At 49.5% G+C, this 23,321-nt stretch overlaps 4 protein-coding genes across 4 annotated transcripts in view; 2 read left to right on the top strand and 2 right to left on the bottom strand.

The window, feature by feature from the left end:
* Positions 1–5,644, top strand: part of itga10 (integrin, alpha 10) — a gene marked incomplete at both ends in the record, with an annotated part of 30,471 nt that extends 24,827 nt beyond the window's left edge. The window contains 15 exons of the mRNA XM_084444340.1: positions 714–880; positions 1,145–1,287; positions 1,420–1,530; positions 1,674–1,759; positions 1,919–2,060; positions 2,319–2,411; positions 2,659–2,735; positions 2,867–2,956; positions 3,092–3,176; positions 3,372–3,485; positions 4,757–4,864; positions 4,971–5,084; positions 5,181–5,276; positions 5,383–5,496; positions 5,588–5,644. Of these exons, the coding sequence (XP_084300466.1) occupies positions 714–880; positions 1,145–1,287; positions 1,420–1,530; positions 1,674–1,759; positions 1,919–2,060; positions 2,319–2,411; positions 2,659–2,735; positions 2,867–2,956; positions 3,092–3,176; positions 3,372–3,485; positions 4,757–4,864; positions 4,971–5,084; positions 5,181–5,276; positions 5,383–5,496; positions 5,588–5,644 (1,597 nt within the window). The remainder of the gene's footprint in view (positions 1–713; positions 881–1,144; positions 1,288–1,419; positions 1,531–1,673; positions 1,760–1,918; positions 2,061–2,318; positions 2,412–2,658; positions 2,736–2,866; positions 2,957–3,091; positions 3,177–3,371; positions 3,486–4,756; positions 4,865–4,970; positions 5,085–5,180; positions 5,277–5,382; positions 5,497–5,587) is intronic.
* A 405-nt stretch (positions 5,645–6,049) lies between these two features.
* On the bottom strand, positions 6,050–11,143 carry polr3c (polymerase (RNA) III (DNA directed) polypeptide C). The gene is made up of 14 exons (XM_084444315.1): positions 11,013–11,143; positions 10,668–10,814; positions 10,224–10,488; positions 9,828–10,043; positions 9,336–9,412; positions 9,109–9,219; positions 8,818–8,991; positions 7,565–7,616; positions 7,370–7,430; positions 7,090–7,240; positions 6,903–7,004; positions 6,709–6,758; positions 6,453–6,602; positions 6,050–6,338 (listed from the first exon to the last, which is right to left on the bottom strand). The coding sequence occupies exons 2-14, from the start codon at positions 10,812–10,814 to the stop codon at positions 6,260–6,262; spliced, it is 1,635 nt and encodes a 544-aa protein (XP_084300441.1). The 5' UTR covers positions 11,013–11,143; the 3' UTR covers positions 6,050–6,259.
* A 183-nt stretch (positions 11,144–11,326) lies between these two features.
* On the top strand, positions 11,327–17,838 carry rnf115a (ring finger protein 115a). Its single transcript, XM_084444178.1, has 9 exons — positions 11,327–11,442; positions 13,046–13,104; positions 13,441–13,495; positions 13,691–13,980; positions 14,129–14,197; positions 14,334–14,406; positions 15,615–15,708; positions 16,442–16,557; positions 16,808–17,838. Exons 1-9 carry the CDS (start codon positions 11,365–11,367, stop codon positions 16,919–16,921), a joined length of 948 nt encoding a protein of 315 aa, XP_084300304.1. The 5' UTR covers positions 11,327–11,364; the 3' UTR covers positions 16,922–17,838.
* An 85-nt stretch (positions 17,839–17,923) lies between these two features.
* gba1 (glucosylceramidase beta 1) lies at positions 17,924–22,825 on the bottom strand. Its single transcript, XM_084444038.1, has 12 exons — positions 22,719–22,825; positions 22,415–22,491; positions 21,993–22,187; positions 21,381–21,527; positions 21,125–21,258; positions 20,885–21,057; positions 20,700–20,789; positions 20,131–20,278; positions 19,553–19,777; positions 19,047–19,210; positions 18,827–18,943; positions 17,924–18,704 (listed from the first exon to the last, which is right to left on the bottom strand). Exons 2-12 carry the CDS (start codon positions 22,482–22,484, stop codon positions 18,599–18,601), a joined length of 1,569 nt encoding a protein of 522 aa, XP_084300164.1. The 5' UTR covers positions 22,485–22,491; positions 22,719–22,825; the 3' UTR covers positions 17,924–18,598.
* Positions 22,826–23,321: the final 496 nt, after the last annotated feature.

Below are 23,321 nucleotides of genomic sequence, written 5' to 3'. Positions count from 1 at the left end.
GAGGGAGGAGGAGGGAGGGAGGAAGGTCGAGAGAGGGGAGCGAAGAGTAGAGAGAAGAATAGAGGAGAAGAGGGAGTCCGGCATTGTTGCTCGGGCGACTGTCTGTCTGTCTTTCGGGGGCCGATGCTAGGAACAGACCCCTTAGGGGGGCTCAGCCCCTAATGAGAACGTGCCACTAATTCCATCAAATACACCGATTTTAATCATTGCATATTTTAATGAGTTTGCCTACCCGATTGTAATCTTGTGAAATCTTGTAAAGGAGAACCCTAACCGATAGAACTACAACCAGATACTTTCTACAGTAAATCACAGTAATAACGACCAATTTGACCCAACGTTCTCTGTCAGAACATTCAGCAATTTTATTTGCTAACAAAGTTAAAGTCCCAATGATTGTCACACACCCGACCTGAGGATGGTGAAATTAGTTCTCCGCATTTGACCCATCCCCTGGGGGAGCGGTGCCGCGCTCGGGAATCATTTGGTGATTTAACCCCCTAATTCCAACCCTTGCTAACGTCTCAACTTACTTGTGTTTTTAATGTGCCACCATGAAACTCACTACCTGCTGCTTGAGCGCCCTTAAAATGAGTCTAACTTCGCCAATGCTCTCCTTTGAGATGTGTTATGGGGTTATGGGGTCATGAAAGGCACTATATAAATTAAAGTTATTATTATTTATTATTATTTGTGTGCTCTGCTGTGTCCAGCTCTCGCAGCATCGTCCAGATCAACGTGAGCCTGTCCTTCCAGCCTCACTCCATCAACGTCATCCAGAAGACGTGTCAGAGGGGGGGGAGGGACTCAGCCTGCCTCAACGCCACCGCCTGCTTCCTGGCTCTCTCCCGTTCGCCTGGGACGCACAGCAACAGCTTCGGTAAAACGCGCTCCCCATACTCTGTATGCCACTGTCCTACACCCCCACCCTCTCTCCATCATCCTCCCAAACCTGTATCCATTCACCCTCTACCCCCGTCAACCCCAAATCCATCCCTCACCCCCCCATCACTGTCCTGATGATCTATGGTCCTGTCTCACTACACAGTAGTGGGTCTAGTCATTGATTTAGTGAGTGATGAGTACAGGAGCAGAAACTCATTGATGATGTAATGTGACACAACAAAAAATCTCCCCCTCCAAGAGTTGTGGGTGTCGGCCATGCTGGATGACAGGAAGTTGTCAGCGAGGGCCCTGTTTGACGATAGCTCCCTGAGGCAGACTCAGCTGGGGGTCAGAGTTCACACGGGAGAGAGCCTCTGCTACAACCTGCCCTTCCACGTCTATGTGAGTCACACGCACATGCACGCCCGCACACACGCCCGCACGCACACTCACACACACTCACATCTAATGCACTGTACACACACAAGATCACATTCCCTTTTTTCGGGCTGACCTCTGCTCTGGTCTCTACAGGACACAGCAGACTACATCCGTCCAATCAGCTTCTCCCTACGCTTCAAGATCAACGACACAGAGAGCGGCCCGGTGCTGGACGAGGGCTGGCCGACCACGGTCAAGAGATCTGTGAGTGGACACGCCTGTCCGTCTATCTCTCTGTCAGTGTCCCTCTGTCAGTCTGACCCACCGTCTTTGTCTTTCTGTCTGTCTGAGTCGCACGCTGATATTACAGTGTCCCCATTTACTTCTCTCCAACCGCCCTCCTCCAGATCCCTTTCTTCAAAGACTGTGGTGAGGATGATGTGTGTATGACCGACCTTGTGCTCCAGGCTCATATGGATATCTCCGGCACGCGGTAGGACTCCCCCCCCCCCAGGCCTCAGTCCACAAAACACAACGCACAACACATGCTCTGACACTTGGCTCTCGGTATCACCGTATTCATGTCATATTGAGTAGTATTGTGTTGTTGTTGTTGTTGTTGTTGTTGTTAAATGTTGCTCTCCTCCTCCAGACAACAGCCCTATGTGATCCGCAGTCCTCGAAGGCGATTGGCCGTGGAGGTCCAGCTGCAGAACAGGCTGGAGAACGCCTATAACACCAGTCTGACGCTGCACTACTCACACAACCTGCACTTCTCCAGCCTCAGCATACGGGTATAACGCACACACACACACACACACACACAAACACACACACACACACACACACACAAACACACACCACATACCACACAAATACACACACACACATACACACCACACACATACACACACCACACCACACACATACACACACACACACACACACTCTCACACCACACATGCACGCGCACACACTCTCACTCGCACACACTCAGGCTTATAACATCGACCTTCTCTTCTCTCTCTCTCTCTCTGTCTCTCTCTCTGCAGGAGGATGCCCAGTTTAAGATTGAGTGCACAGCCCTCAGCAACAACAGCCATTCCTGCAACGTTAGCTACCCAGTGTTCCGCTCCCAGTCCAAGGTCTGTCCCCAGGGGGAGAATTGGTCCTCAATTGATTTTATCTGGTTAAATAAAGGTCAAATAAAATAAAAGGACTGTGCATCACGGCCCCCATCCACGGCCCTGGGCTGTCTCGTTGTTTCTCTCACAACCTTTTGTATCACCGCGTCTCCTCTCTCTCTCCCTCTCTCTCTCCCTCTCTCTCTCTCTCTCTCTCTCTCTCCCTCTCTCTCTCTCTCTCTCCCTCTCTCCCTCTCTCCCTGTGTAGGTGAACTTCATGTTGGAGTTTGAGTTCAGCTGTACTCAGTTGCTCAGTAAAGTGCAGATGAAACTCCTGGCCGCCAGGTACTGAGCACATCAGCGGCGCCACAGAGTCTCGCGCAACACGACTGTTCGTCCGTGCGTACGCCACGGTCAGCTGGTGATCGGTTGTCTTTTCCCCTGGTGTGTGTGCGCGTGTGTGTGTGTGTGTGTAGTGACAGCGTTGAGAGAGAGGCTACGCTAGGAGACAACAACGTTCAGCTCCAGACTATTGTTCAGTACGAACCAGACCTGTTCATCAGCAGGTAGGTCTGTAGCAGAGTTCACCTTCCCACGCTAACGCCGCTTAGATCATCACAAAGAGCCAGTCCAGACTAGTCTTAGATAGTCTGTTGTTCTGTTTTAGATTAGCCTGATGCTCTTTCTTTCTCTCCCCGAAGTGACTCTAATCTGAACCGCTATGAGGTCCACCCAACCAGGACACTGTCAGAGGCCATCGGGCCCGAGTTCCAAACACATTTCAGGGTAATGGGTTTAACAGACATGTACACACACATCAACAAGATAGATTCTTTATTTATCTTTACATGAAATGTAATTTTCATGTGTGTACAGTGCTGCACATAATACAAACCCATTATGATACAATCCCCACATCACTACTACTGTTGACTACGCAGAAGCATTAATGCGTGTGTGTGTGTGTGTGTGTGTGCGTAGCTGCAGAATCTGGGCTGTTACTCGGTGAGTAATCTGGAGCTGAGGCTGAGTCTGCCCTCAGTAGCAGCAGGAGACAGAGTCTTCATGACCGTCACAGACATCTTCTCATACAACGTAAGTATTGTGTGTGTGTGTGCTGACGCGGGAGCAGGGTTGTGTGTGTGTGTGTGTGTATGTGTGAGGGGTGTGTGTGTGTGTGTGTGTGTGTGTGTGTGTGTGTGTGTGTGTGTGTGTGAGGGGTGTGTGCTTACGCGGGAGCAGGGTTGTGTGTGTGTGTGTGTGTGTGTGAGGGGTGTGTGTGTGTGTGTGTGTGTGAGGGGTGTGTGCTTACGCGGGAGCAGGGATGTGTGTGTGTGTGTGTGTGTGTGTGAGGGGTGTGTGTGTGTGTGTGTGTGTGTGTGTGTGTGTGTGTGTGTGTGTGAGGGGTGTGTGCTTACGCAGGAGCAGGGTTGTGTTTGTGTGTGTGTGTGTGTGTGTGTGTGTGTATGTGTGTGTGTGTGTGTGCATGTGTGTGTGTGTGTGTGTGAGAGAGAGTGTGTGTGTGTGTGTGAGGGGTGTGTGGTTACGTGGGAGCAGGGTTGTGTATGTGTGTGTGTGTGTGTGTGTGTGTGTGTGTGAGGGGTGTGTGTGTGTGTGTGTGTGTGTGTACGTGTGTGTGTGTGTGTGTGAGGGGTGTGTGTATGTGTGTGTGTGTGTGTGTGAGGGCAGTGTGCTGACGCCGGAGCAGGGTTGTGTGTGTGTGTGTGTGTGTGTGTGTGAGGGGTGTGTGTGTGTGTGTGAGGGGTGTGTGCTTACGCGGGAGCAGGGATGTGTGGGTGTGTCTCTGTATCCACATTTCATGCGTGTGTTACTATGTTCCCAGCAAGGTTATAATAGTTTTGCGTTTTTCATTTGTTTTTATTTTTTTATATCGTTTTAACTTTTTGTTTTCAATTTCAGTTTAGTTTTAATTCGTTTTTAAAGCAGGTTTGCTAGTTTAGTTTCTATTTTTTGAAAATGCTTAGTTTTAGTTTAGTTTGTATTACTTTCAGTATTAGACTATCCTGATCTCGCGAGCTCATGTCGTTTCACTCTTTTTTAAACAAACCATCTGGCGCACGTCAGGTTTCTTCTGCGCAGGGGCACAGCTAAAGAAAAAATGGAGGATAGATTTCATATCCACCCAAAGTACTAGGCTTATGTATGAAATAAAAAAGACTAAAACTAAAGACATTTTCTTTATCATTTTAGTTTATTTTAGTTTGTTTTGTAAACACAATAAAGTTCTAGTTAGTTATCCTTTTTTTGTAAAGTATTTTTATTTCAGTTAACTAAAATGTTTTTTTCACACCTAGTTTTTGTTTTTGTAGTTAGTTTTCGTTAACTATAATAACCTTGGTTCCCAGTCGACAGGGGTGAACTGCAGTGTGGAGACGGATCTGACCCAGCTGAAGGCCAGACAGAGAGACGTGCGACCGCTACACCCTGAGGACATGCAACACTCTGACATACTGGTGAGAGAGACACACACACACACACACACACGCGTACGTGGCATTTGAGTGAATCACTGTTCGTGTGAGAAACATCTCTCTCTTCCCTGTTTGTGTGTGTGTGTAGAACTGCAGTACGTCATGGTGTACAGAGGTTGTGTGTCAAGTCCAGCAGCTACTCCGAGGGCAGGTAGCTCTCATACGGATCAGCCGGAGAGTCCACGACCACTTCTTCAGACACGTGAGATACATACACACAGAAAAACATACAATTATAACACATACACCTGGATGATGTTATTACATCATGTCGTATGGCCTCTGTCTCTCTCCCCAGGCTAAGTTCAAGGCGGTGAGGATCGTGGGTGCGTATCGCCTGGCTGCTAAGGAGTCAAACCTGGTCACTCTGGGCAGTGGCTCCCTCTGGAGGGAGGTAAGAGAACAACAGCAGGCCGGGCTGGCAGATAGTAGTGTGAGATGGTGTGGAGGACCGAATGTCTGTCCTCTCTTTCTCCGACGTCTCTCCTTTCATCCACCAGACTGTGTTGGAGGTGCTGAAGGGGAGGGCCATCCCCATTTCTCTCTGGATTCTGATTGGCAGCATCATCGGAGGCTTGCTGTTATTGGCCCTCATCATCTTCATACTATGGAAGGTACGTCGGCTCATCTCAAGCGCTCCATAAGTAAACCGTTACAACGTCTACGGTTCTACACTCATCCCTCCATCTCTCCTCATCCCTCCAGCTGGGGTTCTTCACCCGCAAACAGAGGGACGGGGAGGACGACGCCCACGAGGACTGAAGCCCGCCCCCCGGTACCATGACTAGTCAATGCAAACATGCCATTGGCCGGCCCCTCCCTATGGCACAGAGACAGAGTACCTCACCCCTGGGTGCTGGGCTGAAGCGGCTCACAGCGCAACCCTCCAGGAACAGCAGAGCACACACACTTCCCTCGGCGGCCCAGTCACATGGAAATGCACTACCCACTAGTTCTAGGGTTGGGGGCACTTGTGATCATGTAAATATTTGTTTTTTGTATTTCAAAGAAATGCAAAGTGTATCAAGCCACGTTACGCCTATTTAATAGCCAGAACTGATCACGGCTTTACATTTCAAATCACCAGTTTCTCACTTTTGTCCTACAGTTTTGTGTTTGTCGAAATTAAAATTGTTAAAAACAACAAAAAAAATGTCTTAATTCATCTAAATGTTTTATTACTATCGCAAACCAGGTTTTCCAACACACTTTAAAGCTATACAATTTGATGAGCTAAAAAAAACCTGAACATACAAGTTCCTGAACATAAAAAATTCATACTTTAAGTACATTTTGCACAAAGAGCCAAGCGCAGGCACAGTGGCCGGACTGGCCAGCTTGTTCTTCAATCCGCTCTCCAACCATCATTATGTTCTCTCAGTTTTTGGTAGTGGAGCTGATGTAAGACTCCAGTAGAAAGACGGTCTCATCCACCTGGTTTTCAGTTGAGTCTAACCTGGAGGGAGAGAAGACAGGAGACAGACAGACACAGTGAGAATGAGGCCTTAACTTCGGACGGGATAACATGACGCTGACCGGTGTATGGCTGCCATGGTAGCGGCTGTAGTACTTGTTGATGTGATGTCGTAAGGACTCCAGCTGCTGTCTCTCGGGGGCGGTGATCATCTCTTCGACCTCGGTCAGCTGCTCAGGCTCCGCCCCACTGGCCTGCAGAGACGCCAGGATCGCCTCGATTCGCTGAGACTTCTCCAGGAGGCGCCTGTCGGTCAAGCGAACAGTCCGTGAGTTGGTTTTATGGATCTGATGCAATCAGACAAACGACCAATACACACACGTGGAGGGACAGCTCACAGAAGAGGACTTACTTGTTCTCCTTGGTCTCGAACAGGCGTCTCTCCATCAGGTTGGCCACGGTCTGCAAGAGACAAGACCAGGGGTCACACTGTCCTCACAAACATGCAATATGGCAATAAGCTGCCCAATCCCATCCTCCCAGAACTGTGGGGCTTGGGGCTTGATATTGTCCTGGACAGTAGAGTGGAGAGGAGCAGTAGAGAACCTTATAGCAGTGCTGCAGTAGTAGTCTGGCTGTGGAGAGCTGGTTGACGGTGTACAGATAGAAGGTTCGAGAGGGGGCGTGGTCAGGAGTCTTGGGGATTTCCTGAGGAAGAGAAAAATGATGAAATGAAATAAATAAAAGAGCATGTGGATTGTACAGTGTGTGTGTGTGTGCGTGTGTGCGTTACCTGTAGCTGAACCAGGTTCTCAGACAGCAGTGTGTACAGCATGTCCTTGGCCTCCTTGGCTGGGATCATTGCGAAATCCTCCACCTGCTTCTGTTCCAAATGACGTTTCCTTAGCAACAGCCGGAAGATCCGAGCAGACCGGGAGCCAAATCTGAGAGAATGTTACAGTTTGATTTAACACATCACCCGCACAAAAACTGGCAATACTTCAGAGAGGACGTGCACAGGCCCAGGCCTCAAAGAGATCTCTGGGTAAATCAAAGAGAAGTACACCCCCCACCTCTCCTGTACCACAGACTCCAACGTGGCCCTCGCCAGGTTGGCCAGTGCTCTGTGAAGATCTGAGAGATCGGTCAAGAAATTACATTTCCCTGTGATGCCAGGTGTGCGTAACGATACTGTGTGTGTATAACAGACATTGTGTGTGTGTGTGTTTATGTGCGTGTGTGCGACTGGTCTCCATGATAAAGGATACTGACTACATACATTCCTCCTCCACTTTCACCTGACCTCCCCACAAACTCCATCTGTAAAAAGACAAGACAAGAACGTGGTGAGAAAGAGAGAGAGAGGGAAGGACCTCCTCTTTTAGGGAGGGTAAGATAGATATGCCGCCACTTCGAGTGCCCCAAAAGTTCAAGGTACCCCACCACTTTAGTGCGCAATGAGTGCGATGCAAAACGTCTATGATGAGACAGTGAGGAGATTGTTTAGGCTATTTATACCAGTATGAATATTAGGCTACTTGTATAAAAATTAGGTTATCGAATAGGCCTATCATAGCCTATAAATGGCAAATTATTCATTTGATCTGGCTCCGAGAGACAGCTCAACTAGACCGAATGGCCAATCAAAATACAAAAAAGTTATTTCAATCTTTATTTGCACGAGTGTGGAAACGATTTTAACAACTCAGTTCTGCGTGTAAAAAAAGAAATCATGTAGGCTAGACAACATTGCCTCTTAAATCATTGGGATATGTTTTACCGTCTTTAACAATAATAAGTTACATACATGTAGTCTAAGAACACATAGCCTATTGGTAGGCGAGGCAGATAACCAAAAGGCTGAACAAACAAGTTTACCCCGTTAGCCCCTATCATTATAAGGCTAACCCCCGCCCCCCCAAACACACTCTTGGAAGAGCCGGTGAAACTCTCCATGTTCCACTCTACTCTCCAAAACTAGGATGCACCCCAAACTTCTGTTTCCTTCATCAGGAGGAGGACAAGATCAATATCACTGAAGATGTTGAATCCATCATTTTTACTTCAAGAATGTGCTGGCGCAATGGCTACTCTCATTTAGGCTACATGGGCTATTTTTGCATAGGCCAACTGATCTAATGATTTCCAGCATTTATGGCCTATGATTATGATTCACAGAATGAATTTGCCTCATCCACGCACATTACTTGCAAAGTTGTACTATGAACAAGAATCTAAAATTACATAACTTCAGGTCTGTATGAAAAAATAGCCCGCCTGCAATAGAGAAAAGTCAACGACTTTTTGTTGCAATGTAGCGATGATGCAATATCATGTGGTAGTAGGCGTTAGACTTTTCCTTTTGCTTGCGATTTGCGTTCGGTTTAATGGCGCATTCACCGGCTGCCGTAGCGCCAGGGGACTGTCCAAGTATTCGCCACTCGACTCGAAATCACCGCGAGTGGTTTTCTGACGAACTGGGGTCCAAACGAGAGAACCGGCTGTGTGTGTGTGTCCCTACCGGGTCGTCCACCAGCAGCGTGAGGTACTGGTCCATGATTGGCCGGGCGATGCTGTAGTTGGGCGGGAGGGAGCGGAAGATCTCATTGGCCGAGAGGGGCTGTGTGTGGGCGGCGGTGGGGGTGGTGGTCACCTCACTCATCCTCAGCATGGTCCTCACTATCTCACTGCTGGTCTGGGGTCAGAGACGACACGGGGGACAGGGAGGGTCGAAAAAAACACAAAGTTACAGCTACCAACCGCGTCCCGTTCACTGTGATAGGACAAATGTTTTTGATGGTCTGTCACTGACCTGGTCCAGCTTGCTGGCCACAGCGCTGATGATGGCCTGGTCTCTGAAGTGGAGGTGGAACCTCTCGAAGTTCACCTGCCAGTAGATCCCCTCGTCTCCATACGTCCGAGACTGAGGAGGGGGCGGGGGGGGGGGGGGGGCGCCACAGATGTCATGAAAGGGTATGATGGCCCACCGTCGCAGCTGTGGCAGTGTTGCAGGGAGTGTCCGCAGCGTTGCAGACTCACCTCAGTGTCCAGCTTTGCCTTCTTCAATCCTATTGGCTCCTCACCATCCTCACTGGAGCGACGCCGTTTGCCCCGACCTGACTCGAAAATCACAACGCACGTTTGAGTGTCAGAATATGACAGAATATTCACTCTGAGGGCGTTTTAGGCTGGCCACGAGGCAAAATTATAAATGTGCCCTTATAGAGGGCCAATAAATGGTAAATGGACTGCACTTATATAGCTCTTTTATCCCAAGTGCTTTACAATATTGCCTCTCATTCACCTAGTCACACACACATTCACACACCAATGGCGGCAGCTGCCGTGCAAGGTGCTAGCCTGCTCATTGGGAGCAACTTGGGTTTCAGTGTCTTGCCCAAGGAGACTTCGACATGTAGAGAGAGGAGGAGCCAGGATACGAACTGCTGATCCTGTGGTCATCGGACGACCCGCTCTACCTCCTGAGCCACAGCTGCCAACACTGTGTAAGTAACCAAGTTGCTGTGCTACCTGTGAGTGTGACACTGGGCAGTTTGTAGCAGTCGGGGAAGCTCTCTGGCGTGGCCGTGGAGACGGTAGCTGCAGGTGCAGGTGTGCCTGTGGTCGCCTGGGTAACAGGGGCAGCAGCCCCAGCCTCACCCACCGGAGGGCAGCGTTGCAGGAAATGGGTCTCCACCAGTTTAGAGAAGGCATTGACCACCTCACTGTACTCCATACTACGACCCTCTACAGAGAGAGACAGAGAGAGAGAGAGAGAGAAAGAAAGAAAGAAAGAAAGAAAGAAAGAAAGAAAGAAAGAAAGAAAGAAAGAAAGAAAGAAAGAAAGAAAGGACAATCCGGTCAAAACTATGAAAACATTCCCTCTCACAGACACGCATTCACACAGACGCATAGAGACCGACTGACCCTCCATGTTGTGTGTGAGGCGGTCTGCCACCGTCCTGACAGTGTTGCTCATAGTCATGTGTCCCCTCTGCAAGACCTCCTCTACGATCAGCTCTCCCGTGTCGCCGTACAGGGTTTTAGCTGTATAGATATAGCGCGGGTAGCGCAGGATTCGGAGAACCCGCTCGTAGCTGGCGCCGTACTCCACTGGGCTCCCCGGTCCTCTACGACCCTGGCTGAACTCACAGGCTCCGTGCTGCATCAACACGCAGAGAGACTTCTTCACCTGGGGATGAAGGGAGAGTCAAGAGTCAGGGTCACGATTCTCTCTCAGGGTCTCAAAGCCCCGGGTCTCTCCATCTCTCCTAACTACTCTACTGCTAGCTATATCTTCACCAATAGAGAGAGTGTTTTGAGTGTTAACCTGTGTATGAATGTGTGTTTGTGTGCGTGTCTGAGTGTTACCAGGTCCAGCGGGGTGCCACTCTCATTAACAATGATCCTTAGGTTCTGCGCTCCCCCTCTGAGCAACTGCGTGCCCACCTTCTCCACCACCTCTCCAAAGTGCTCTTGCAGCAGGAGCCCGCACAAACGGACCTCCTGGGCAGTCATCTGCAAGGACAGGGAGAAAGACAGACAGACACGGATCAGACAAAAACAATTAGCTGTGAGCTAGCAAGCTTTTCCATGCATTTTAGCAGTGCTGTGAAGTTCAAGCTTGCTGGCTACTAGCTAGGCTAACGTTACATCATGTCATCATTACATGAGGCTGGCTAAGGTTTGTAATGCGTTCCTGTTATTTCCACAAACCTTTCCAAAACGGACTGTTGGGGGCCTGAGCCCGAGCTGTGTCCGGGTCCGGGATATATTTTAATTTAAAATGTCTCTAGAAAGAACCCAAACACATGGGACGACCACAGCTGAACACCACAACACACCAATCCGCCCTCACTGGATTCACATGTAACTTTGCTTCCCTGCACTGACCAAAAAACGTAGTGTCGTGAGAGCACCAAGGTCTCGCGAGCGAACAGCATTCCGCCGTGCATGCAGGGCTGGCGTGGCGGCGGACCGACCGACAGACCGACCGACCGACAGACCGACCGTCCTCTCTGGTCTCCCGGAGGATCGACGTCACTGTTTGTGTGCTATTCTGGGGAAGATGGCGGAGGCTGCGGCTGTATCCCCGCATCGGTTTTTCTGTCACTGTTGTAAGGGAGAAGTAAACCCCAAGCTACCGGTAAGACAACTCTTACTCCGTGTTTTGTCCCTATGATTTCCTCCAACCGATTCTATTCGTAACTTGCCGTTGACAGCCTGGGCACTATTTTTTTCCGCTACTAGTAGGGGCCCTTGATCGCTGAAAGATAACAAGCTAGCTAGGCTAGCTATCTAACCAGCAGCTAGCTTGGCTAACGTTGTCTAGCCAGCTACATTCGCTTGGTGTTTATGTCCGATCGCATTGACAGTAAGTTAGCTGGACTATTGTCCTTGAGAGCTAGCTGACAGCATATGTTCGACAACAATCGTCTATCGGAGAAGTCAGTCGTCTATCACAGAAGTTAGACTATTGGTCAACACCAGGGGTTTGTTTTTGTGCCGCCCTAGCGTCTGTGTCAAATGTAATGTTAGCCTCGCTAGTTAGCCTGCTGTAGCATAAACCAACAACGTTAGCTAAACCAATAGCCGGCGAGGCTTTCTGAACGACTACATGTTAAGTTACACTGCGAAATTTAAAGTGAAATGCTGAATGTTCAACCTGGCGTTGGACACCATGACCTCGATAGCTAGATACGTATTAACTGTTCTTGTTTTGTTGTCATTTCGTTGTTTTTACGTGGAGTAACGTAGGCCTTTCTGTTTATTTATCATTTGTTTCGTCCGTGCTATCTATCAGTGTGTCAGTATGTCAGACCGTCTGCTAGGTTGAATGCGTTTAGATTACGGTTGGCCTGGACGGTAATCCCCTGTTTTTCCCGTCCAGCTATTGAGGCTAAATCTGCCCGCTGGTCTCACTCGTTCTTTGCTGAGGCATGTCTTCGTTATGTCCACTGACCACACGCACCAAGATTACCCCTACCACCTCATAACAACATCTACAAGTAGAAAAGGAGTGCCTTGCGCACATGCTGGCCAACATTCCTCTATCAGTGGTTCGCAGCGTCCCCCCCCTGAGAAGCAGGATGTAGGTTAGCCTGCCACATGAGGTAGACGTGCATAATGGTATGCATGCGCATTTTAATGATTTCAGTCTGCAGCGGTAGACTAGGAAAACTGCCCCACTCCAGAACAGCTGTCGTGGGCCACTTCCTCAGTTGTTGTAAAAAGTTGCTTAGAGTAAGTTCCCATATTTGGCTGTCTGACTCAGATTGCGTCTGGGGTTTCCCCGTTCTTCACTGTACCTCTGACTGACAAAACTGCTTAGACAGCCCAGCCTCTATGGCTTGCTGTAGGCTTTACCATCAGAAATCAGGGACTAGTTCATATATATCCAAAGCTGTCAGTAATAACCTGAGCCATATCAGCCTGTAAAGATAGTGCAAACACAGCGGTTTTGAAGATATGTGGGTCTGACTCAGAGTCTGTCAACACAGTTACAGTATGATGACATATTGGTACAGTATGACGCCATGTTGGCTGTGGCATGTCCTAAGTGTGAGAGACTCAAGAACAAAAACCGAGGTCTTGGTGAATCATGTTTGTGTCTTTGTTGCCGTCTATGTGTGAGACATCTCATTTGGTCCAGGTAGGTTGTCGGATAAAATATAACTTGAATAATTGTGTTCGTGTGTGTGTGTCGGTTTGTGTGTGTCTGTCTAATCTGGTGCTCTGTGTCTTCCCAGGAGTACATCTGTCCCAGATGCGAGTCTGGATTCATAGAGGAGGTGACGGAAGACTCCAGGTGAGATCTCTCTTCTCTCTACCATAGAGACACCACTTATGATGTAAAAGCTGCCATCAGTGCTGGACTGGAACAGAAGCCAGGCCATACTGTGTGTGGATCTGTCCGAACTTTGGCTCATCCGCTCTGGTCCTCCTGGAGATAACCAGGAATGCGGCCGGATTCCAGCCCAGCACTAACACGCTACATTGAACCATCCACCTCCAGACTAATCACAGACCCGAAGGCCTGTTGTGTGTCTGGGAGTGGATGGGAGGGAGTAGAAGTCTGTGAGTGGCAGGTATGCGGATGATCCTAATGACACGTCTCTTGTCCCCTGTGCGCTGCTTCCTCCAGTCTCCTAGAGGGCGGCGCTAACGGGGTAGATGACACGGCCACGCAGTTTGCAGAGGTACGAAACCCACTGCTCTGCTGGCTCTGGGGGGGGGGTATTGGAGGGGCTAAGAGGCATTCTTGAGGTCACTGTGGCTCTCTGTACTCAAATGATTCTCTCCCTTTCTTTCTCAATCCCCCCTATCCCTTTTTGTCCCCTAACATCCGTGTTCCTCTCCCTCCCCCCCGCCCTCTCCCCCCCTCTGCCCCCCAGCTTTGGCACCTGCTGTTCGTTGAGCGGCCGTTCACAGCAGACGGGGACAGCCCGGACTCGGAACCCCGGCTACCTGTCGGAGGAGGGGGGCTGGGAGGGCTGGGGGGCCTGGCGGGACTTGGAGGGGGTCCTATTGGGGGGTCGGTGCCAGCGGGATTGGGGGGGCCCCTGGGGGGTCCGTTAGGAGCTGGGGAACACTGGGACCCGGGGCGCCCCCCTCGCCTGCACAGCCAGAGGAGGTACAGGTCCAGAGGCAGTAGTAGACCTGATCGCTCGCCTGCTGTAGAGGGGTGAGTCAGCCTCTCTCTTTCTCTCTCTCTCTCTCTCTCTTCTAGCCCCCCTCTACATGGTCGTCCTAACGCTCTGTCATGTAGGTGTCACACCCTGATCATCACAACCCTGATTTTATGTGTGACTGTGTGTGTGTCTTTTCTCCAGTATAGTACAACAGTTTCTGGCTGGTCTATTTGCCAACTCTGGAGTTCCTGGTTCTCCTCCCCTGTCATGGTGAGGAGGATGTACATTTTTAAAATCCTTGTTATAGTTATTTATTGCCACAGTGGTAGCTGAATAAGATGAAACATTCATGCCTTTTTTGTCATTTTGTTCTGTGCGTGCGTGTGTGTGTGTGTGTGTGTGTCAGGACGGGGATGTTGCACTCTAATCCAGGGGACTACGCGTGGGGACAGGGAGGGCTGGACGCAGTCATCACACAGGTAAGAGCACCAACTCCACATTCTGACTCACTCACATCAACTTCTACATTATATCTAACCTTTCAGTATTCAGCGTTTCCCCAATAATTTTTCTCAGTCCTGGTGGTACGCCCCTACAGTAGGGGGACACACTAAGCGATGGGTCTGGTTGTCCCCCGTCCCCCAGGATATTTTGAGCGTCAAACACTTAATTTCCTGCATTTTTATGCACCAATTTGTGCTGGATTAGCTTGTTGGCTGCTAGTTAGCTAAATTGAAGCTTTAGTTATGGTACGGTCACACACGTGCGAAAGTTATATTTGCCAGGTGAATGAGCATCGCCTGCGGAGGTGAAATCTTGGCTCACTACCATAGAAAAACTACAGCCAAGACTGGGGTCAATCCCACCCACATCTTTGCTATTGGTTGTGGTTGCGAATTCGCCGGTCAAAGTTCACCAAAGTTGAACTCCACGCAAAGGAATGAGGCGAATTAATTTCAACACCAGAAGCGAAAGTTTTTTTTTCACCTCTTCTCTCTCATAGAATGGAAGTGAATGGGAGGGGAATATTCATTTCGCCCATGTGTGACCGCACCCTTACTCTGTTGCTTGTGGTCGTAGCTTTTGCGGTACAATCGTCTACAAGTGGCTGAGCTTCCTATGCACGTTGTCTGACCAATCAGTAGTCTGCAGTGTTTTCTTGTCATCTTTCGGCTCGCTTCAGCTCGCTCGGAACCTCAAAGGAGGTGATCCGAAAAAATTAACAACTTGACTCAGCTGTACTCCTGCTGTACTTGCCTTTTGCGCAGTGGAAAAGCAACACAAGGGAGTCGAGTTGGTACTTTTTAGTGCGGTGGAAAACGGACCAGCCTATAGTTACTGACATCAGAAGAAAGACTAAAAACTGTGGTTGCATTACTACAGCGTTTCATATTATATCTTGTGTGCATTGTCCCTGAGAAATAATGAACTGAAAATATTTCAGTTCATTATCCAACTCTCACTCCCAGTCAGAAAATGTCTGCTAGCCATGATGCTAATTTTCGCTATGACTCCATTGACTTATGCTAAAAAGCAATTTTTTTGGCATTAAAAAATATTTTTCGGCAGCTTGGCAGGGTCCTCATTCTCGTTGGCCTGTACAATTATAGCGGAAACACTGGTATTATGTTTTCAAGTTTATTAAATAAATGTATATCTGTGTGTGTGTGTGTGTGTGTGTGTGCAGTTGTTAGGTCAGTTTGAGAACACGGGTCCTCCTCCAGCAGAGAAAGAGAAGATCACCTCCCTCCCCACAGTCAATGTCTCTCAGGACCAAGCAGGTCAGTCTCTCCTCTTCCTGTCATCCTGCTGTCATCCCTCCTACCCTTCCCTCCCTGTCTACCGTCACCTCGGCTCTGGAACATGCTCATCGGACGTTTCTAGAATTTATTTTCCTCTCCGTTCTCCCCATGTTCTTCTCTCCTCCACATTCTATTTTTATTCTCTATTATTCTATTCTTTGTCTGTCGCTGCAGCGCGCTTACATGGCGTCAGGCCCCTGTCCTCCCCCTCGTTGTCTCTCTGCTCTGATCTCTCTATCGCTCTGTGGCCCAGACAGTGTCAAAGCACAACTGTGAGGTTGTTGCAGTGCTGTCATGAGCTGACTCACTGGGGTAAATGAGGACTCCTATCACCCTCCCACCCTCTCTCTCTCCCCCCATTTCCTTCCTCCCTCTTTCTCTCTCTCTCTCCCTGTCTCTGGGCCACATAGTTGTCCACATAGTCTCACGCTCTCTTGTCAGTAGCGGGGAGCTGCTTGTTAGTCTTCGAACATCTCAACGGGTCACTCAGGAATTTTTGTTGGATATGTTGATGTCTTGTGAAAAGCCCCCCAAAAAGCTGTTGTTTTTCCACTATCCCTCCCACAAGTCATTATCTTGTTGCCGAGAGCCGAAAAACACAAAAACATTGAGTACAATGACTTCTATATGGGGATAGCAGTCACTAAGGCTACAGCAATAACAGCAGCAGCTAATCACCCCTCTCTCTCTCTCTCCCTCTCTCCGTGTTTAGACTGCAGTATGGAGTGTCCGGTGTGTAAGGAGGACTTTGCAGTGGGAGAGCCTGTCAGACAGCTACCCTGTAACCACTTCTTCCACTCAGACTGTATAGTTCCCTGGCTGGAGATGGTGAGGAGGGTGGGAGGGAGGGAGGGAGGGAGGGAGGGAGGGATGGATGTGTGTCGGGGTCGGCGTTTGGGTGCAGTTTGAATTTCAGAACAAACGATAGCACCCTCATAAGGATCTCATCAAGTAATTATGAGCAGAATGATAAAGAGCGGTGCCAGCTGTCTTGGGTGCGCCAGTGTGCCTGAAGGCCTGTCTAAAGCTTGCATCTGATTATCTCTCTCCCCCCCCCCCCTCCTACCTCTCTCTGCAGCATGACACATGTCCTGTGTGTAGGAAGGGCTTGAATGGAGAAGACAGCCAGCCCCCGCCAGAGTCCCCCTCCCTCTCCACGGACCCGCGCACACAGGAGAGATGGTCCTTCTGAGACACACCTTCTTTTTCACCTCCCTCCCCCTCTTCCCCGTGTTCTCTCTACATGACCCGCAAACGCAGAAGACATGGCCCCTCTAAGGGTGGGGGAGGGGTCTTCTGAATCATCTCTACTAGGACGATCATCTCAGCCTGCCTATGCCTATACCAATGCCTCTGCCTGTAACATGCATACATACAGCACACACACACAATCCAAAAGCTCGACCGTGTCATGAGAACCCACCCCCTCCTCTGCTTTCATCAGACCCATATCTTGTTTTCCTCCACCTCTTTTCTCTCCACCCCCCCTTCTTAAAATGCACTGCTGTAATATACCGTCGTCTGGAAATCCAGGTTGTATCCTGATTCTGAAAGTCCTGTGCCCTTCACCCCCTTCCCCCGTCTCCTAGTGAGTGAGAAGACTGGACGAGTCCCCCCAGACCCATAGCTCTCCTGGAATGTTGTGTACGTGGCCGGACCGTCACCTGTCTGACGCCTGTAGTCTGGAGACGACAGACGTGTCCAACACAGTGAGCACACCCTGGACACAGGTCCCCATTGGAATTCAGAACCCCCCCTCGATCCTTATCCTCCTCAAGAGGCAAGGACATAGGAAAGGAACCAAGGCTTCATAATGGAACTGAGCCTCTCCCTTCCGATTCCCTCATCCCCTCATTCTGGTGTATATATTACAAACAGATGGCCTCCCTCCGTCATTTTATTCCTCTGTTGATACGTTTTGTCTTTTGTTTCACATTTCTATCACTCTATTTTTTTAATGTAAATAATTGTAGTCCAAGTTCTGGTTTGAAATGGGGAAAACAATCAACATTGAGAATGGAGAAACAAATGTGAAATCCCTGGGTATTAAAAGTCCTATGTATATTATTATATATATGAAAAAAAAAATGTGTATGATGTATTCATAAATTGAATAAAGAAGAAAAAACTTGAACATTGTGTTTTGTTCATCGCTTGTCAGTCTGTAAACAGAATAATTTAATAAAGATTAAAAGGCATTCAGTTTCACAGATATTTATACACTCAAAACATTGCTTCAACATGATTTCAATCCAGGCCTTTGTTATCAAAGAGATGCAGTATGACATTCCATTCCATACGCAGCTCTGTTGCACAGACGAGACCTTGGGTGTGTCCAGCCTCCCCACAGGCCAGCTCAGAGGGGAACCGCACACCTCAGCCAAAAAAGATTTCCTCCCTACCTGTGTAGTTGATCATTCCTTTTATCATTTATTCCCAGAGTTAAGATAAGTGCAAACAATCACAGCAGAGGACCACCCACGGTTATAATGACTTCATTGGCTGTATTATCTCAGTCACACACACACACACACACCCTCTGGGCTGATAATAGCCATGCTAGTCTGCAGTGACTGAGGAGAGAGTGGCGGGCTGGTGTGATAAAGCAGCATCAGACGTGGTTCAAAAGCAGCTCAGAGAAGAACTTGGTCCACACAGAACCAAGACCAACTCCTGAGTGCTGAGAGAAATGTGTTTGAGCGCATTCATGTCAGCGGCTCCAAGGACATACTGATCGGTACTGTTGATAATGTGTTGGAACTTGTTGATAAGACAATGTTTCAGACCAGCGGGTGTGATTAAACTGATTTGGTCGTGAGAGGGATTAGCCTGTGTCCAGCACGGAGCCCGTGTGGGTTTGGAGTGTATGTCAGTGTGTGTTCCAGGCCAGTGTGAGCAGCGAGTGGGCCGGGGATGAGGAGGAGAGGTAGCCCACGGTAGGATGCCACACCTCCAACTGGACATCGGACGACGACCTGCAACACACACACACACAGTTTGACAAAACTAAGAATAAATATGCTCTGTTTCAATATGCTCGCGCTCTTGTACTCTCACACACACACACACACACACACACACACACACTTTTACCTACCTGTTAAGGATGACGAGCACCACTGAGCCATCCGGCCTGACAAAGGCGGAACTTTCCAGAGCCGTTTCCTGACTGAAGGACACGCCCACTCTCTGAGACCCCTCCCACAGGAACTTGCTGTAGAACAGTAGAGGGTTACAGGCGTGAAGCTGTACACACTGAGCAGCACGTCCGAGGTAGATACGGGCCAAGCCCAGCTGGGCCTGAGGAGGGACAGTACCTGAAGTGGGCCATGCTGTAGAAGGTCGGCTGTTTGTAGAAGACATCTGCGTTGGGGTTTACGATTATGGGGCTGTCCACAAAGTTCTTGACCCAGTTAGGTCCTCCGCTTAGGTCCAGGGCCAAGTTCCAGTCAGTCCAACCCACTACATAGTGGTTCAGGTCCTACAGGATAACATGGCAGACCGTCGTGTTGTGGTTAAGGCTTGGTTGCACTGTTCCGTTGCCTGACATTCTATCTGCTTAAACGCCCCCCTGTGACTGTCAGCGAAAGTGAACATTCACATGCAAAATGGATGAAGTGAACAGGCGCGGAGTCAGATTGCACTGGAGAGTGAGAAATTAAGAGAGAGGGAGGAAGACAGAGAGGGACATGGTGTGTGTGTGTGTGTGTGCGTGTAAGAGAGAGAGAGTAACAGCAAGAGAGAGAGAAGGGGAGAGAGGGGAGAGAGAGCTGCCGTGCCCCATCCTGTGCGTCTGTCTTAGTATGACGTCATGGCGGCCGACCTGTATGATGTCATGGGCGTACTGCTCGGCCCTGTCCCAGCTGCCCAGCTTCACGCCCCTGTCCACGGGGCTCCAGCCGGCGCACGCCTCCGTGCCGAACAGGTAGTACTCTGGGTACAGGTGGTGGGTGGTGCCCAGGCTCAGCTCCGCTGGCACCAGGCTGTCCCAGTACCAGTGGACGCCCACGCCGTGGATGTACTGGGCCGCACGCACGTCACTCAGCACCTGCACACAAGAGCTCGTTCAGCCGCACCTCCCTCAACCGTTCCTCTCTCTGTCCGATCCCGCCATGATGCTTTCCTGGTCCTTCTCTAAACCACCAGAAAGCCCTTTACTACCTTCTCTCTCTCTCTTCCTCTACCTCTCTCTCCCTCCCTCCCTCCCTCTCTCTCTCTCTCTCTCTCTCTCTCTCTCTGTAGACGTCTCTCCCTCCGTCAACCCCTCTCTCTCTATCTAAGTCTTTCCCTCCCTCTCTCTCTGTCTGTCTAAGTCTCCCTCCCTCCCTCTCTCTCTCTGTTTAAGTCTCTCCCTCCCTCTCTCTTTCTCTCTCTGTCTAAGTCTCTCTCTCTCTCTCTCACCACTTTGGCCCAGTGTGGCAGCAGCAGCCTGTTGTCGTCCAGGATGAGGACGTGTGTTTTGGGGTGTGACGAGGCGCGCAGGGCGGGGCCCAGGTCCAAAGCCACCCAGTCCCTCTGCTCCTCCGCGGTGAAGCCCAGCGTCTGGAAACTGGAGGCGAACACACCCTCCACATTAATAACAACTATACAAGTCCCCTGATAGCCAGGATAACAGCCCTGCACTTCCAGTGCATCTGGAAAGTATTATTCTTGAGATGTTTCTACAACTTGATTGGAGTCCCCCTGTGGTAGATTCAACTGATTGGACATGATTTGGAAAGGCAAACACCTGTCTATATAAGGTCCCACACTTGACACTTTTTCCACTTTGTCATTATGGGGTATTGTGTGTAGATTTTTGAGAGAAAAAAAAGAATGTGATCCATTTTGGAATAAGGCTGTAACATAACATGTGGGAAAAGTGAAGGGGGATGAGTGCTTTCTGGATGCACTGTACATAACATCTGTCTTGGATGCAGCCCTGCTGGTTACTAGAACTGTGAGGTGAAAGGAGTCGCGTGAAGGGGGACCTGTAGTTGGTCAAGAGTCCAGTAGTGGGCTCGTTCCCCGTGGTCATGGCCCAGAAGGTCAGGTTGTGTTTGGCGTACTCCTCCAGGAACCTGACAGGGAGAGATGATCAGTCAGGAGTCAGGACCCAGTGTCCTGTCACTCCTGTGTGTGTGTGTGTGTGTTGTGTCCAGGTTGTGTGTATCACCTAATGTAGTACTGGGCCCAGGTCTTGTGCTCCTTGCCTCCAGGATGGCCCTTCAGAGAGCCCTTTCCGATGAGCGCACCGTTGGTCTTCAGCCAGGCGGGGGCGCTCCAGGCACTGGCCAGCAGGGACAGAGGGCGGGGAGCCAGGGCCTGGGCACGCTGCAGCAGAGGGATCTGGGAAGACGGGATGAGTGAGAGGAGGAGAGGAACGAGAAGAAGAGAGGGAGAGGGAGACTCAGACCTTCATGTTGGTGTCCTCAGGGGCCAGGGTGAAGTTGTCCAGGTTGTAATCTCCAGGCCAGTCAGCATAAGTGTACAGGCGGGTGGAGAAGTCACAGCTGGCCATCGGCACACGCACCACACTGTAGCCGATACCTAGGGAATACATACACACACACACGCACACACGCACACACGCACACACACACACAGCTCTGTCATCCATAAGTTCACCAACAGAGTTCCTCAGTCTCTCACGTGTGTCTGTGTGAGGCCACCTTGGGGGGAGAAGTACTGGCGCAGCAGCTGGTCCTGGGTTCCAGGGGAGAGGGCCAGGATGTTGATGGCCGCTGCATCTGTCATGGCTCCGCCGAAGCCCCTGATCCTCTGGTACTTCTGGTAGGGAACGATAGTCAGCCTGAGGGCTGAGATGGGGGGTTGGGAAAGAAAGTGTTAAAATCTCTGAAAAATAGGTCACTGCAATGGTTCTATATGAAATAGAACCATTGCAGTATACACACACACACACACACACACACACATACATACATACATATATATATATATATATATATATATATATATATATATATAAACAGCAGCTCTGCCAAGGGAGCTAGCTCTCTTGGTGTTGCAGTTAGCGAGCCAGGTTTGGAAGCGGGAGGTCAAGGGTGAGTTCTCTTCTACCCCCCCCCCCTCCCCCCACAGTATGTATATAGGCTACAGGTACCCCCCCCTTACAGTATGTATATGGGCTATTATACATTTGTGAACGATGACACTGATGCCCTCTCCTGCACCCCCTACACCTCACCTCTGGGCAATACTTGCATCGTTGATGTATGTATTCAGTTTTACCCAAAATAAAAATCAATCAATCAATCAATCACCTGCCGTCCCGGTGCTGTTCTTGTGGACCGGGCCCACGCCTCTCTCCAGTCTGCTGCCAGCCTTGCTGCTCAGGTAGGAGGAGAACTGACCAAACCCAGGCAAGACGTCTGGTCCCATGCTGTCACAGTGTGTAGAGTTACACTCACACACCACTGAGCCATGGCCAAAGTTATGGGCCGCACATTCATTGCTGCCTGGGGAGTGTACACACACACACACACACACACACACACACACACTATTTTCATTCCATGAAAACTTGCACAAGAAGCACTGACCAGATGATGCAGTTTAATAGCCCCACACATTGGGCTGCATACTACTTCTTATCCTTTGGCTTTTTGAAGTCCTTTGGCTGTTAAAAGTCAATGTGTAAGTAGTGTCATGTGGGACGCTGACCTAACGTTACTGTAGAACATACCTGTGGTGAGTGTAGCTATCCCTGTCAGCAGGACAACAACGGGAAAGAGGGCTGGCAATGATAATGCCATGATCTATCTACAAGAAAAGGAAAGTGTGTCCGTTATTAGTAAATCACTACGCCCAAGATAATACATGCAAACTGTCATATAGTAGGCTACAGCCAATGAATAATGACCCAGGAACAGGTGCTGCGTTCATTTCGCTGACACAGACTTTACAGCAGCCCTTTTCAGCTGTGGCAAAGAGCCTCAATGCAATGCATTTTCATGTCGTTATGTCTCCCGCAGAACAATTTATCTTACTCAGTTTGTGTCCAGATCCTTGTCATGTCACGAAATGTATCTTAGGTAGACAGTAGAAGACCCATATCCCGCTAATACTGCGATTTCCTGGTTTTCCAAAGTTGTGGATGGTAGTCATATGACTAACAGTATATCGTCATGCATGCAATGCGCCTTTCCTACCGCCAGATGTCTCCATTTCCGAAGAGACACCACTCCGTGTCCAGGAAATTAATTTCTCATGTTTTCAATTTGCAGTACAGCCTTGACCCAAAGTCTACAGAACATTTGTCAAACCTCAAATGACTAGCTTATTATACATTCTAGACAGGGTCAAGGAGGCAAAACGTTGATAAAAATGCTTCAAGCTGTATATCATTCATATAGGCCTACATCAAAAAAGATTACAGTACCCAAGGGGGGGGGGGCTTTATTTGGCCACACAGTGACACACCATTGCACACACTGTGAGTGGCGATACGGCAAACAGCACACAAACATGCAGTTTCCGAGAGTCGCCGGTGGAAATTGTTCCCCGCATTTTTCCCATCCAAACTGTCCTCCTACAGGGGCAGCCAGGAGCAGTGGGTAGCCATCGTTCATGGCGCCCAGAAACCAAATCCA

This window comes from Borostomias antarcticus, assembly GCF_949987555.1.
Source record: "Borostomias antarcticus genome assembly, chromosome: 10".
NCBI classification, from domain to species: domain Eukaryota; kingdom Metazoa; phylum Chordata; class Actinopteri; order Stomiiformes; family Stomiidae; genus Borostomias; species Borostomias antarcticus.
The sequence above is the reverse complement of the archived record's forward strand: the minus strand, read 5'-3'. Positions and strand labels throughout refer to the sequence as shown.

Excerpts from the sequence above, each read along its gene's own strand:
- gba1 (XM_084444038.1), bottom strand. The coding sequence starts at position 22,484 with ATGGCATTATCATTGCCAGCCCTCTTTCCCGTTGTTGTCCTGCTGACA. Across the intron at positions 21,058-21,124 it reads CTGAGGACACCAACATGAAG|ATCCCTCTGCTGCAGCGTGC; the intron begins GTCTGAGTCTCC and ends CCGTCTTCCCAG. Across the intron at positions 18,705-18,826 it reads GTGCTCGTCATCCTTAACAG|GTCGTCGTCCGATGTCCAGT; the intron begins GTAGGTAAAAGT and ends TGTGTGTTGCAG.
- rnf115a (XM_084444178.1), top strand. The coding sequence starts at position 11,365 with ATGGCGGAGGCTGCGGCTGTATCCCCGCATCGGTTTTTCTGTCACTGT. Across the intron at positions 13,105-13,440 it reads GAGGTGACGGAAGACTCCAG|TCTCCTAGAGGGCGGCGCTA; the intron begins GTGAGATCTCTC and ends TGCTTCCTCCAG. Across the intron at positions 14,407-15,614 it reads TGGACGCAGTCATCACACAG|TTGTTAGGTCAGTTTGAGAA; the intron begins GTAAGAGCACCA and ends GTGTGTGTGCAG.
- polr3c (XM_084444315.1), bottom strand. The coding sequence starts at position 10,814 with ATGACTGCCCAGGAGGTCCGTTTGTGCGGGCTCCTGCTGCAAGAGCAC. Across the intron at positions 7,617-8,817 it reads CGCTGCTGGTGGACGACCCG|ATGGAGTTTGTGGGGAGGTC; the intron begins GTAGGGACACAC and ends GTCTTTTTACAG. Across the intron at positions 7,005-7,089 it reads AGAACCTGGTTCAGCTACAG|GAAATCCCCAAGACTCCTGA; the intron begins GTAACGCACACA and ends TCTCTTCCTCAG.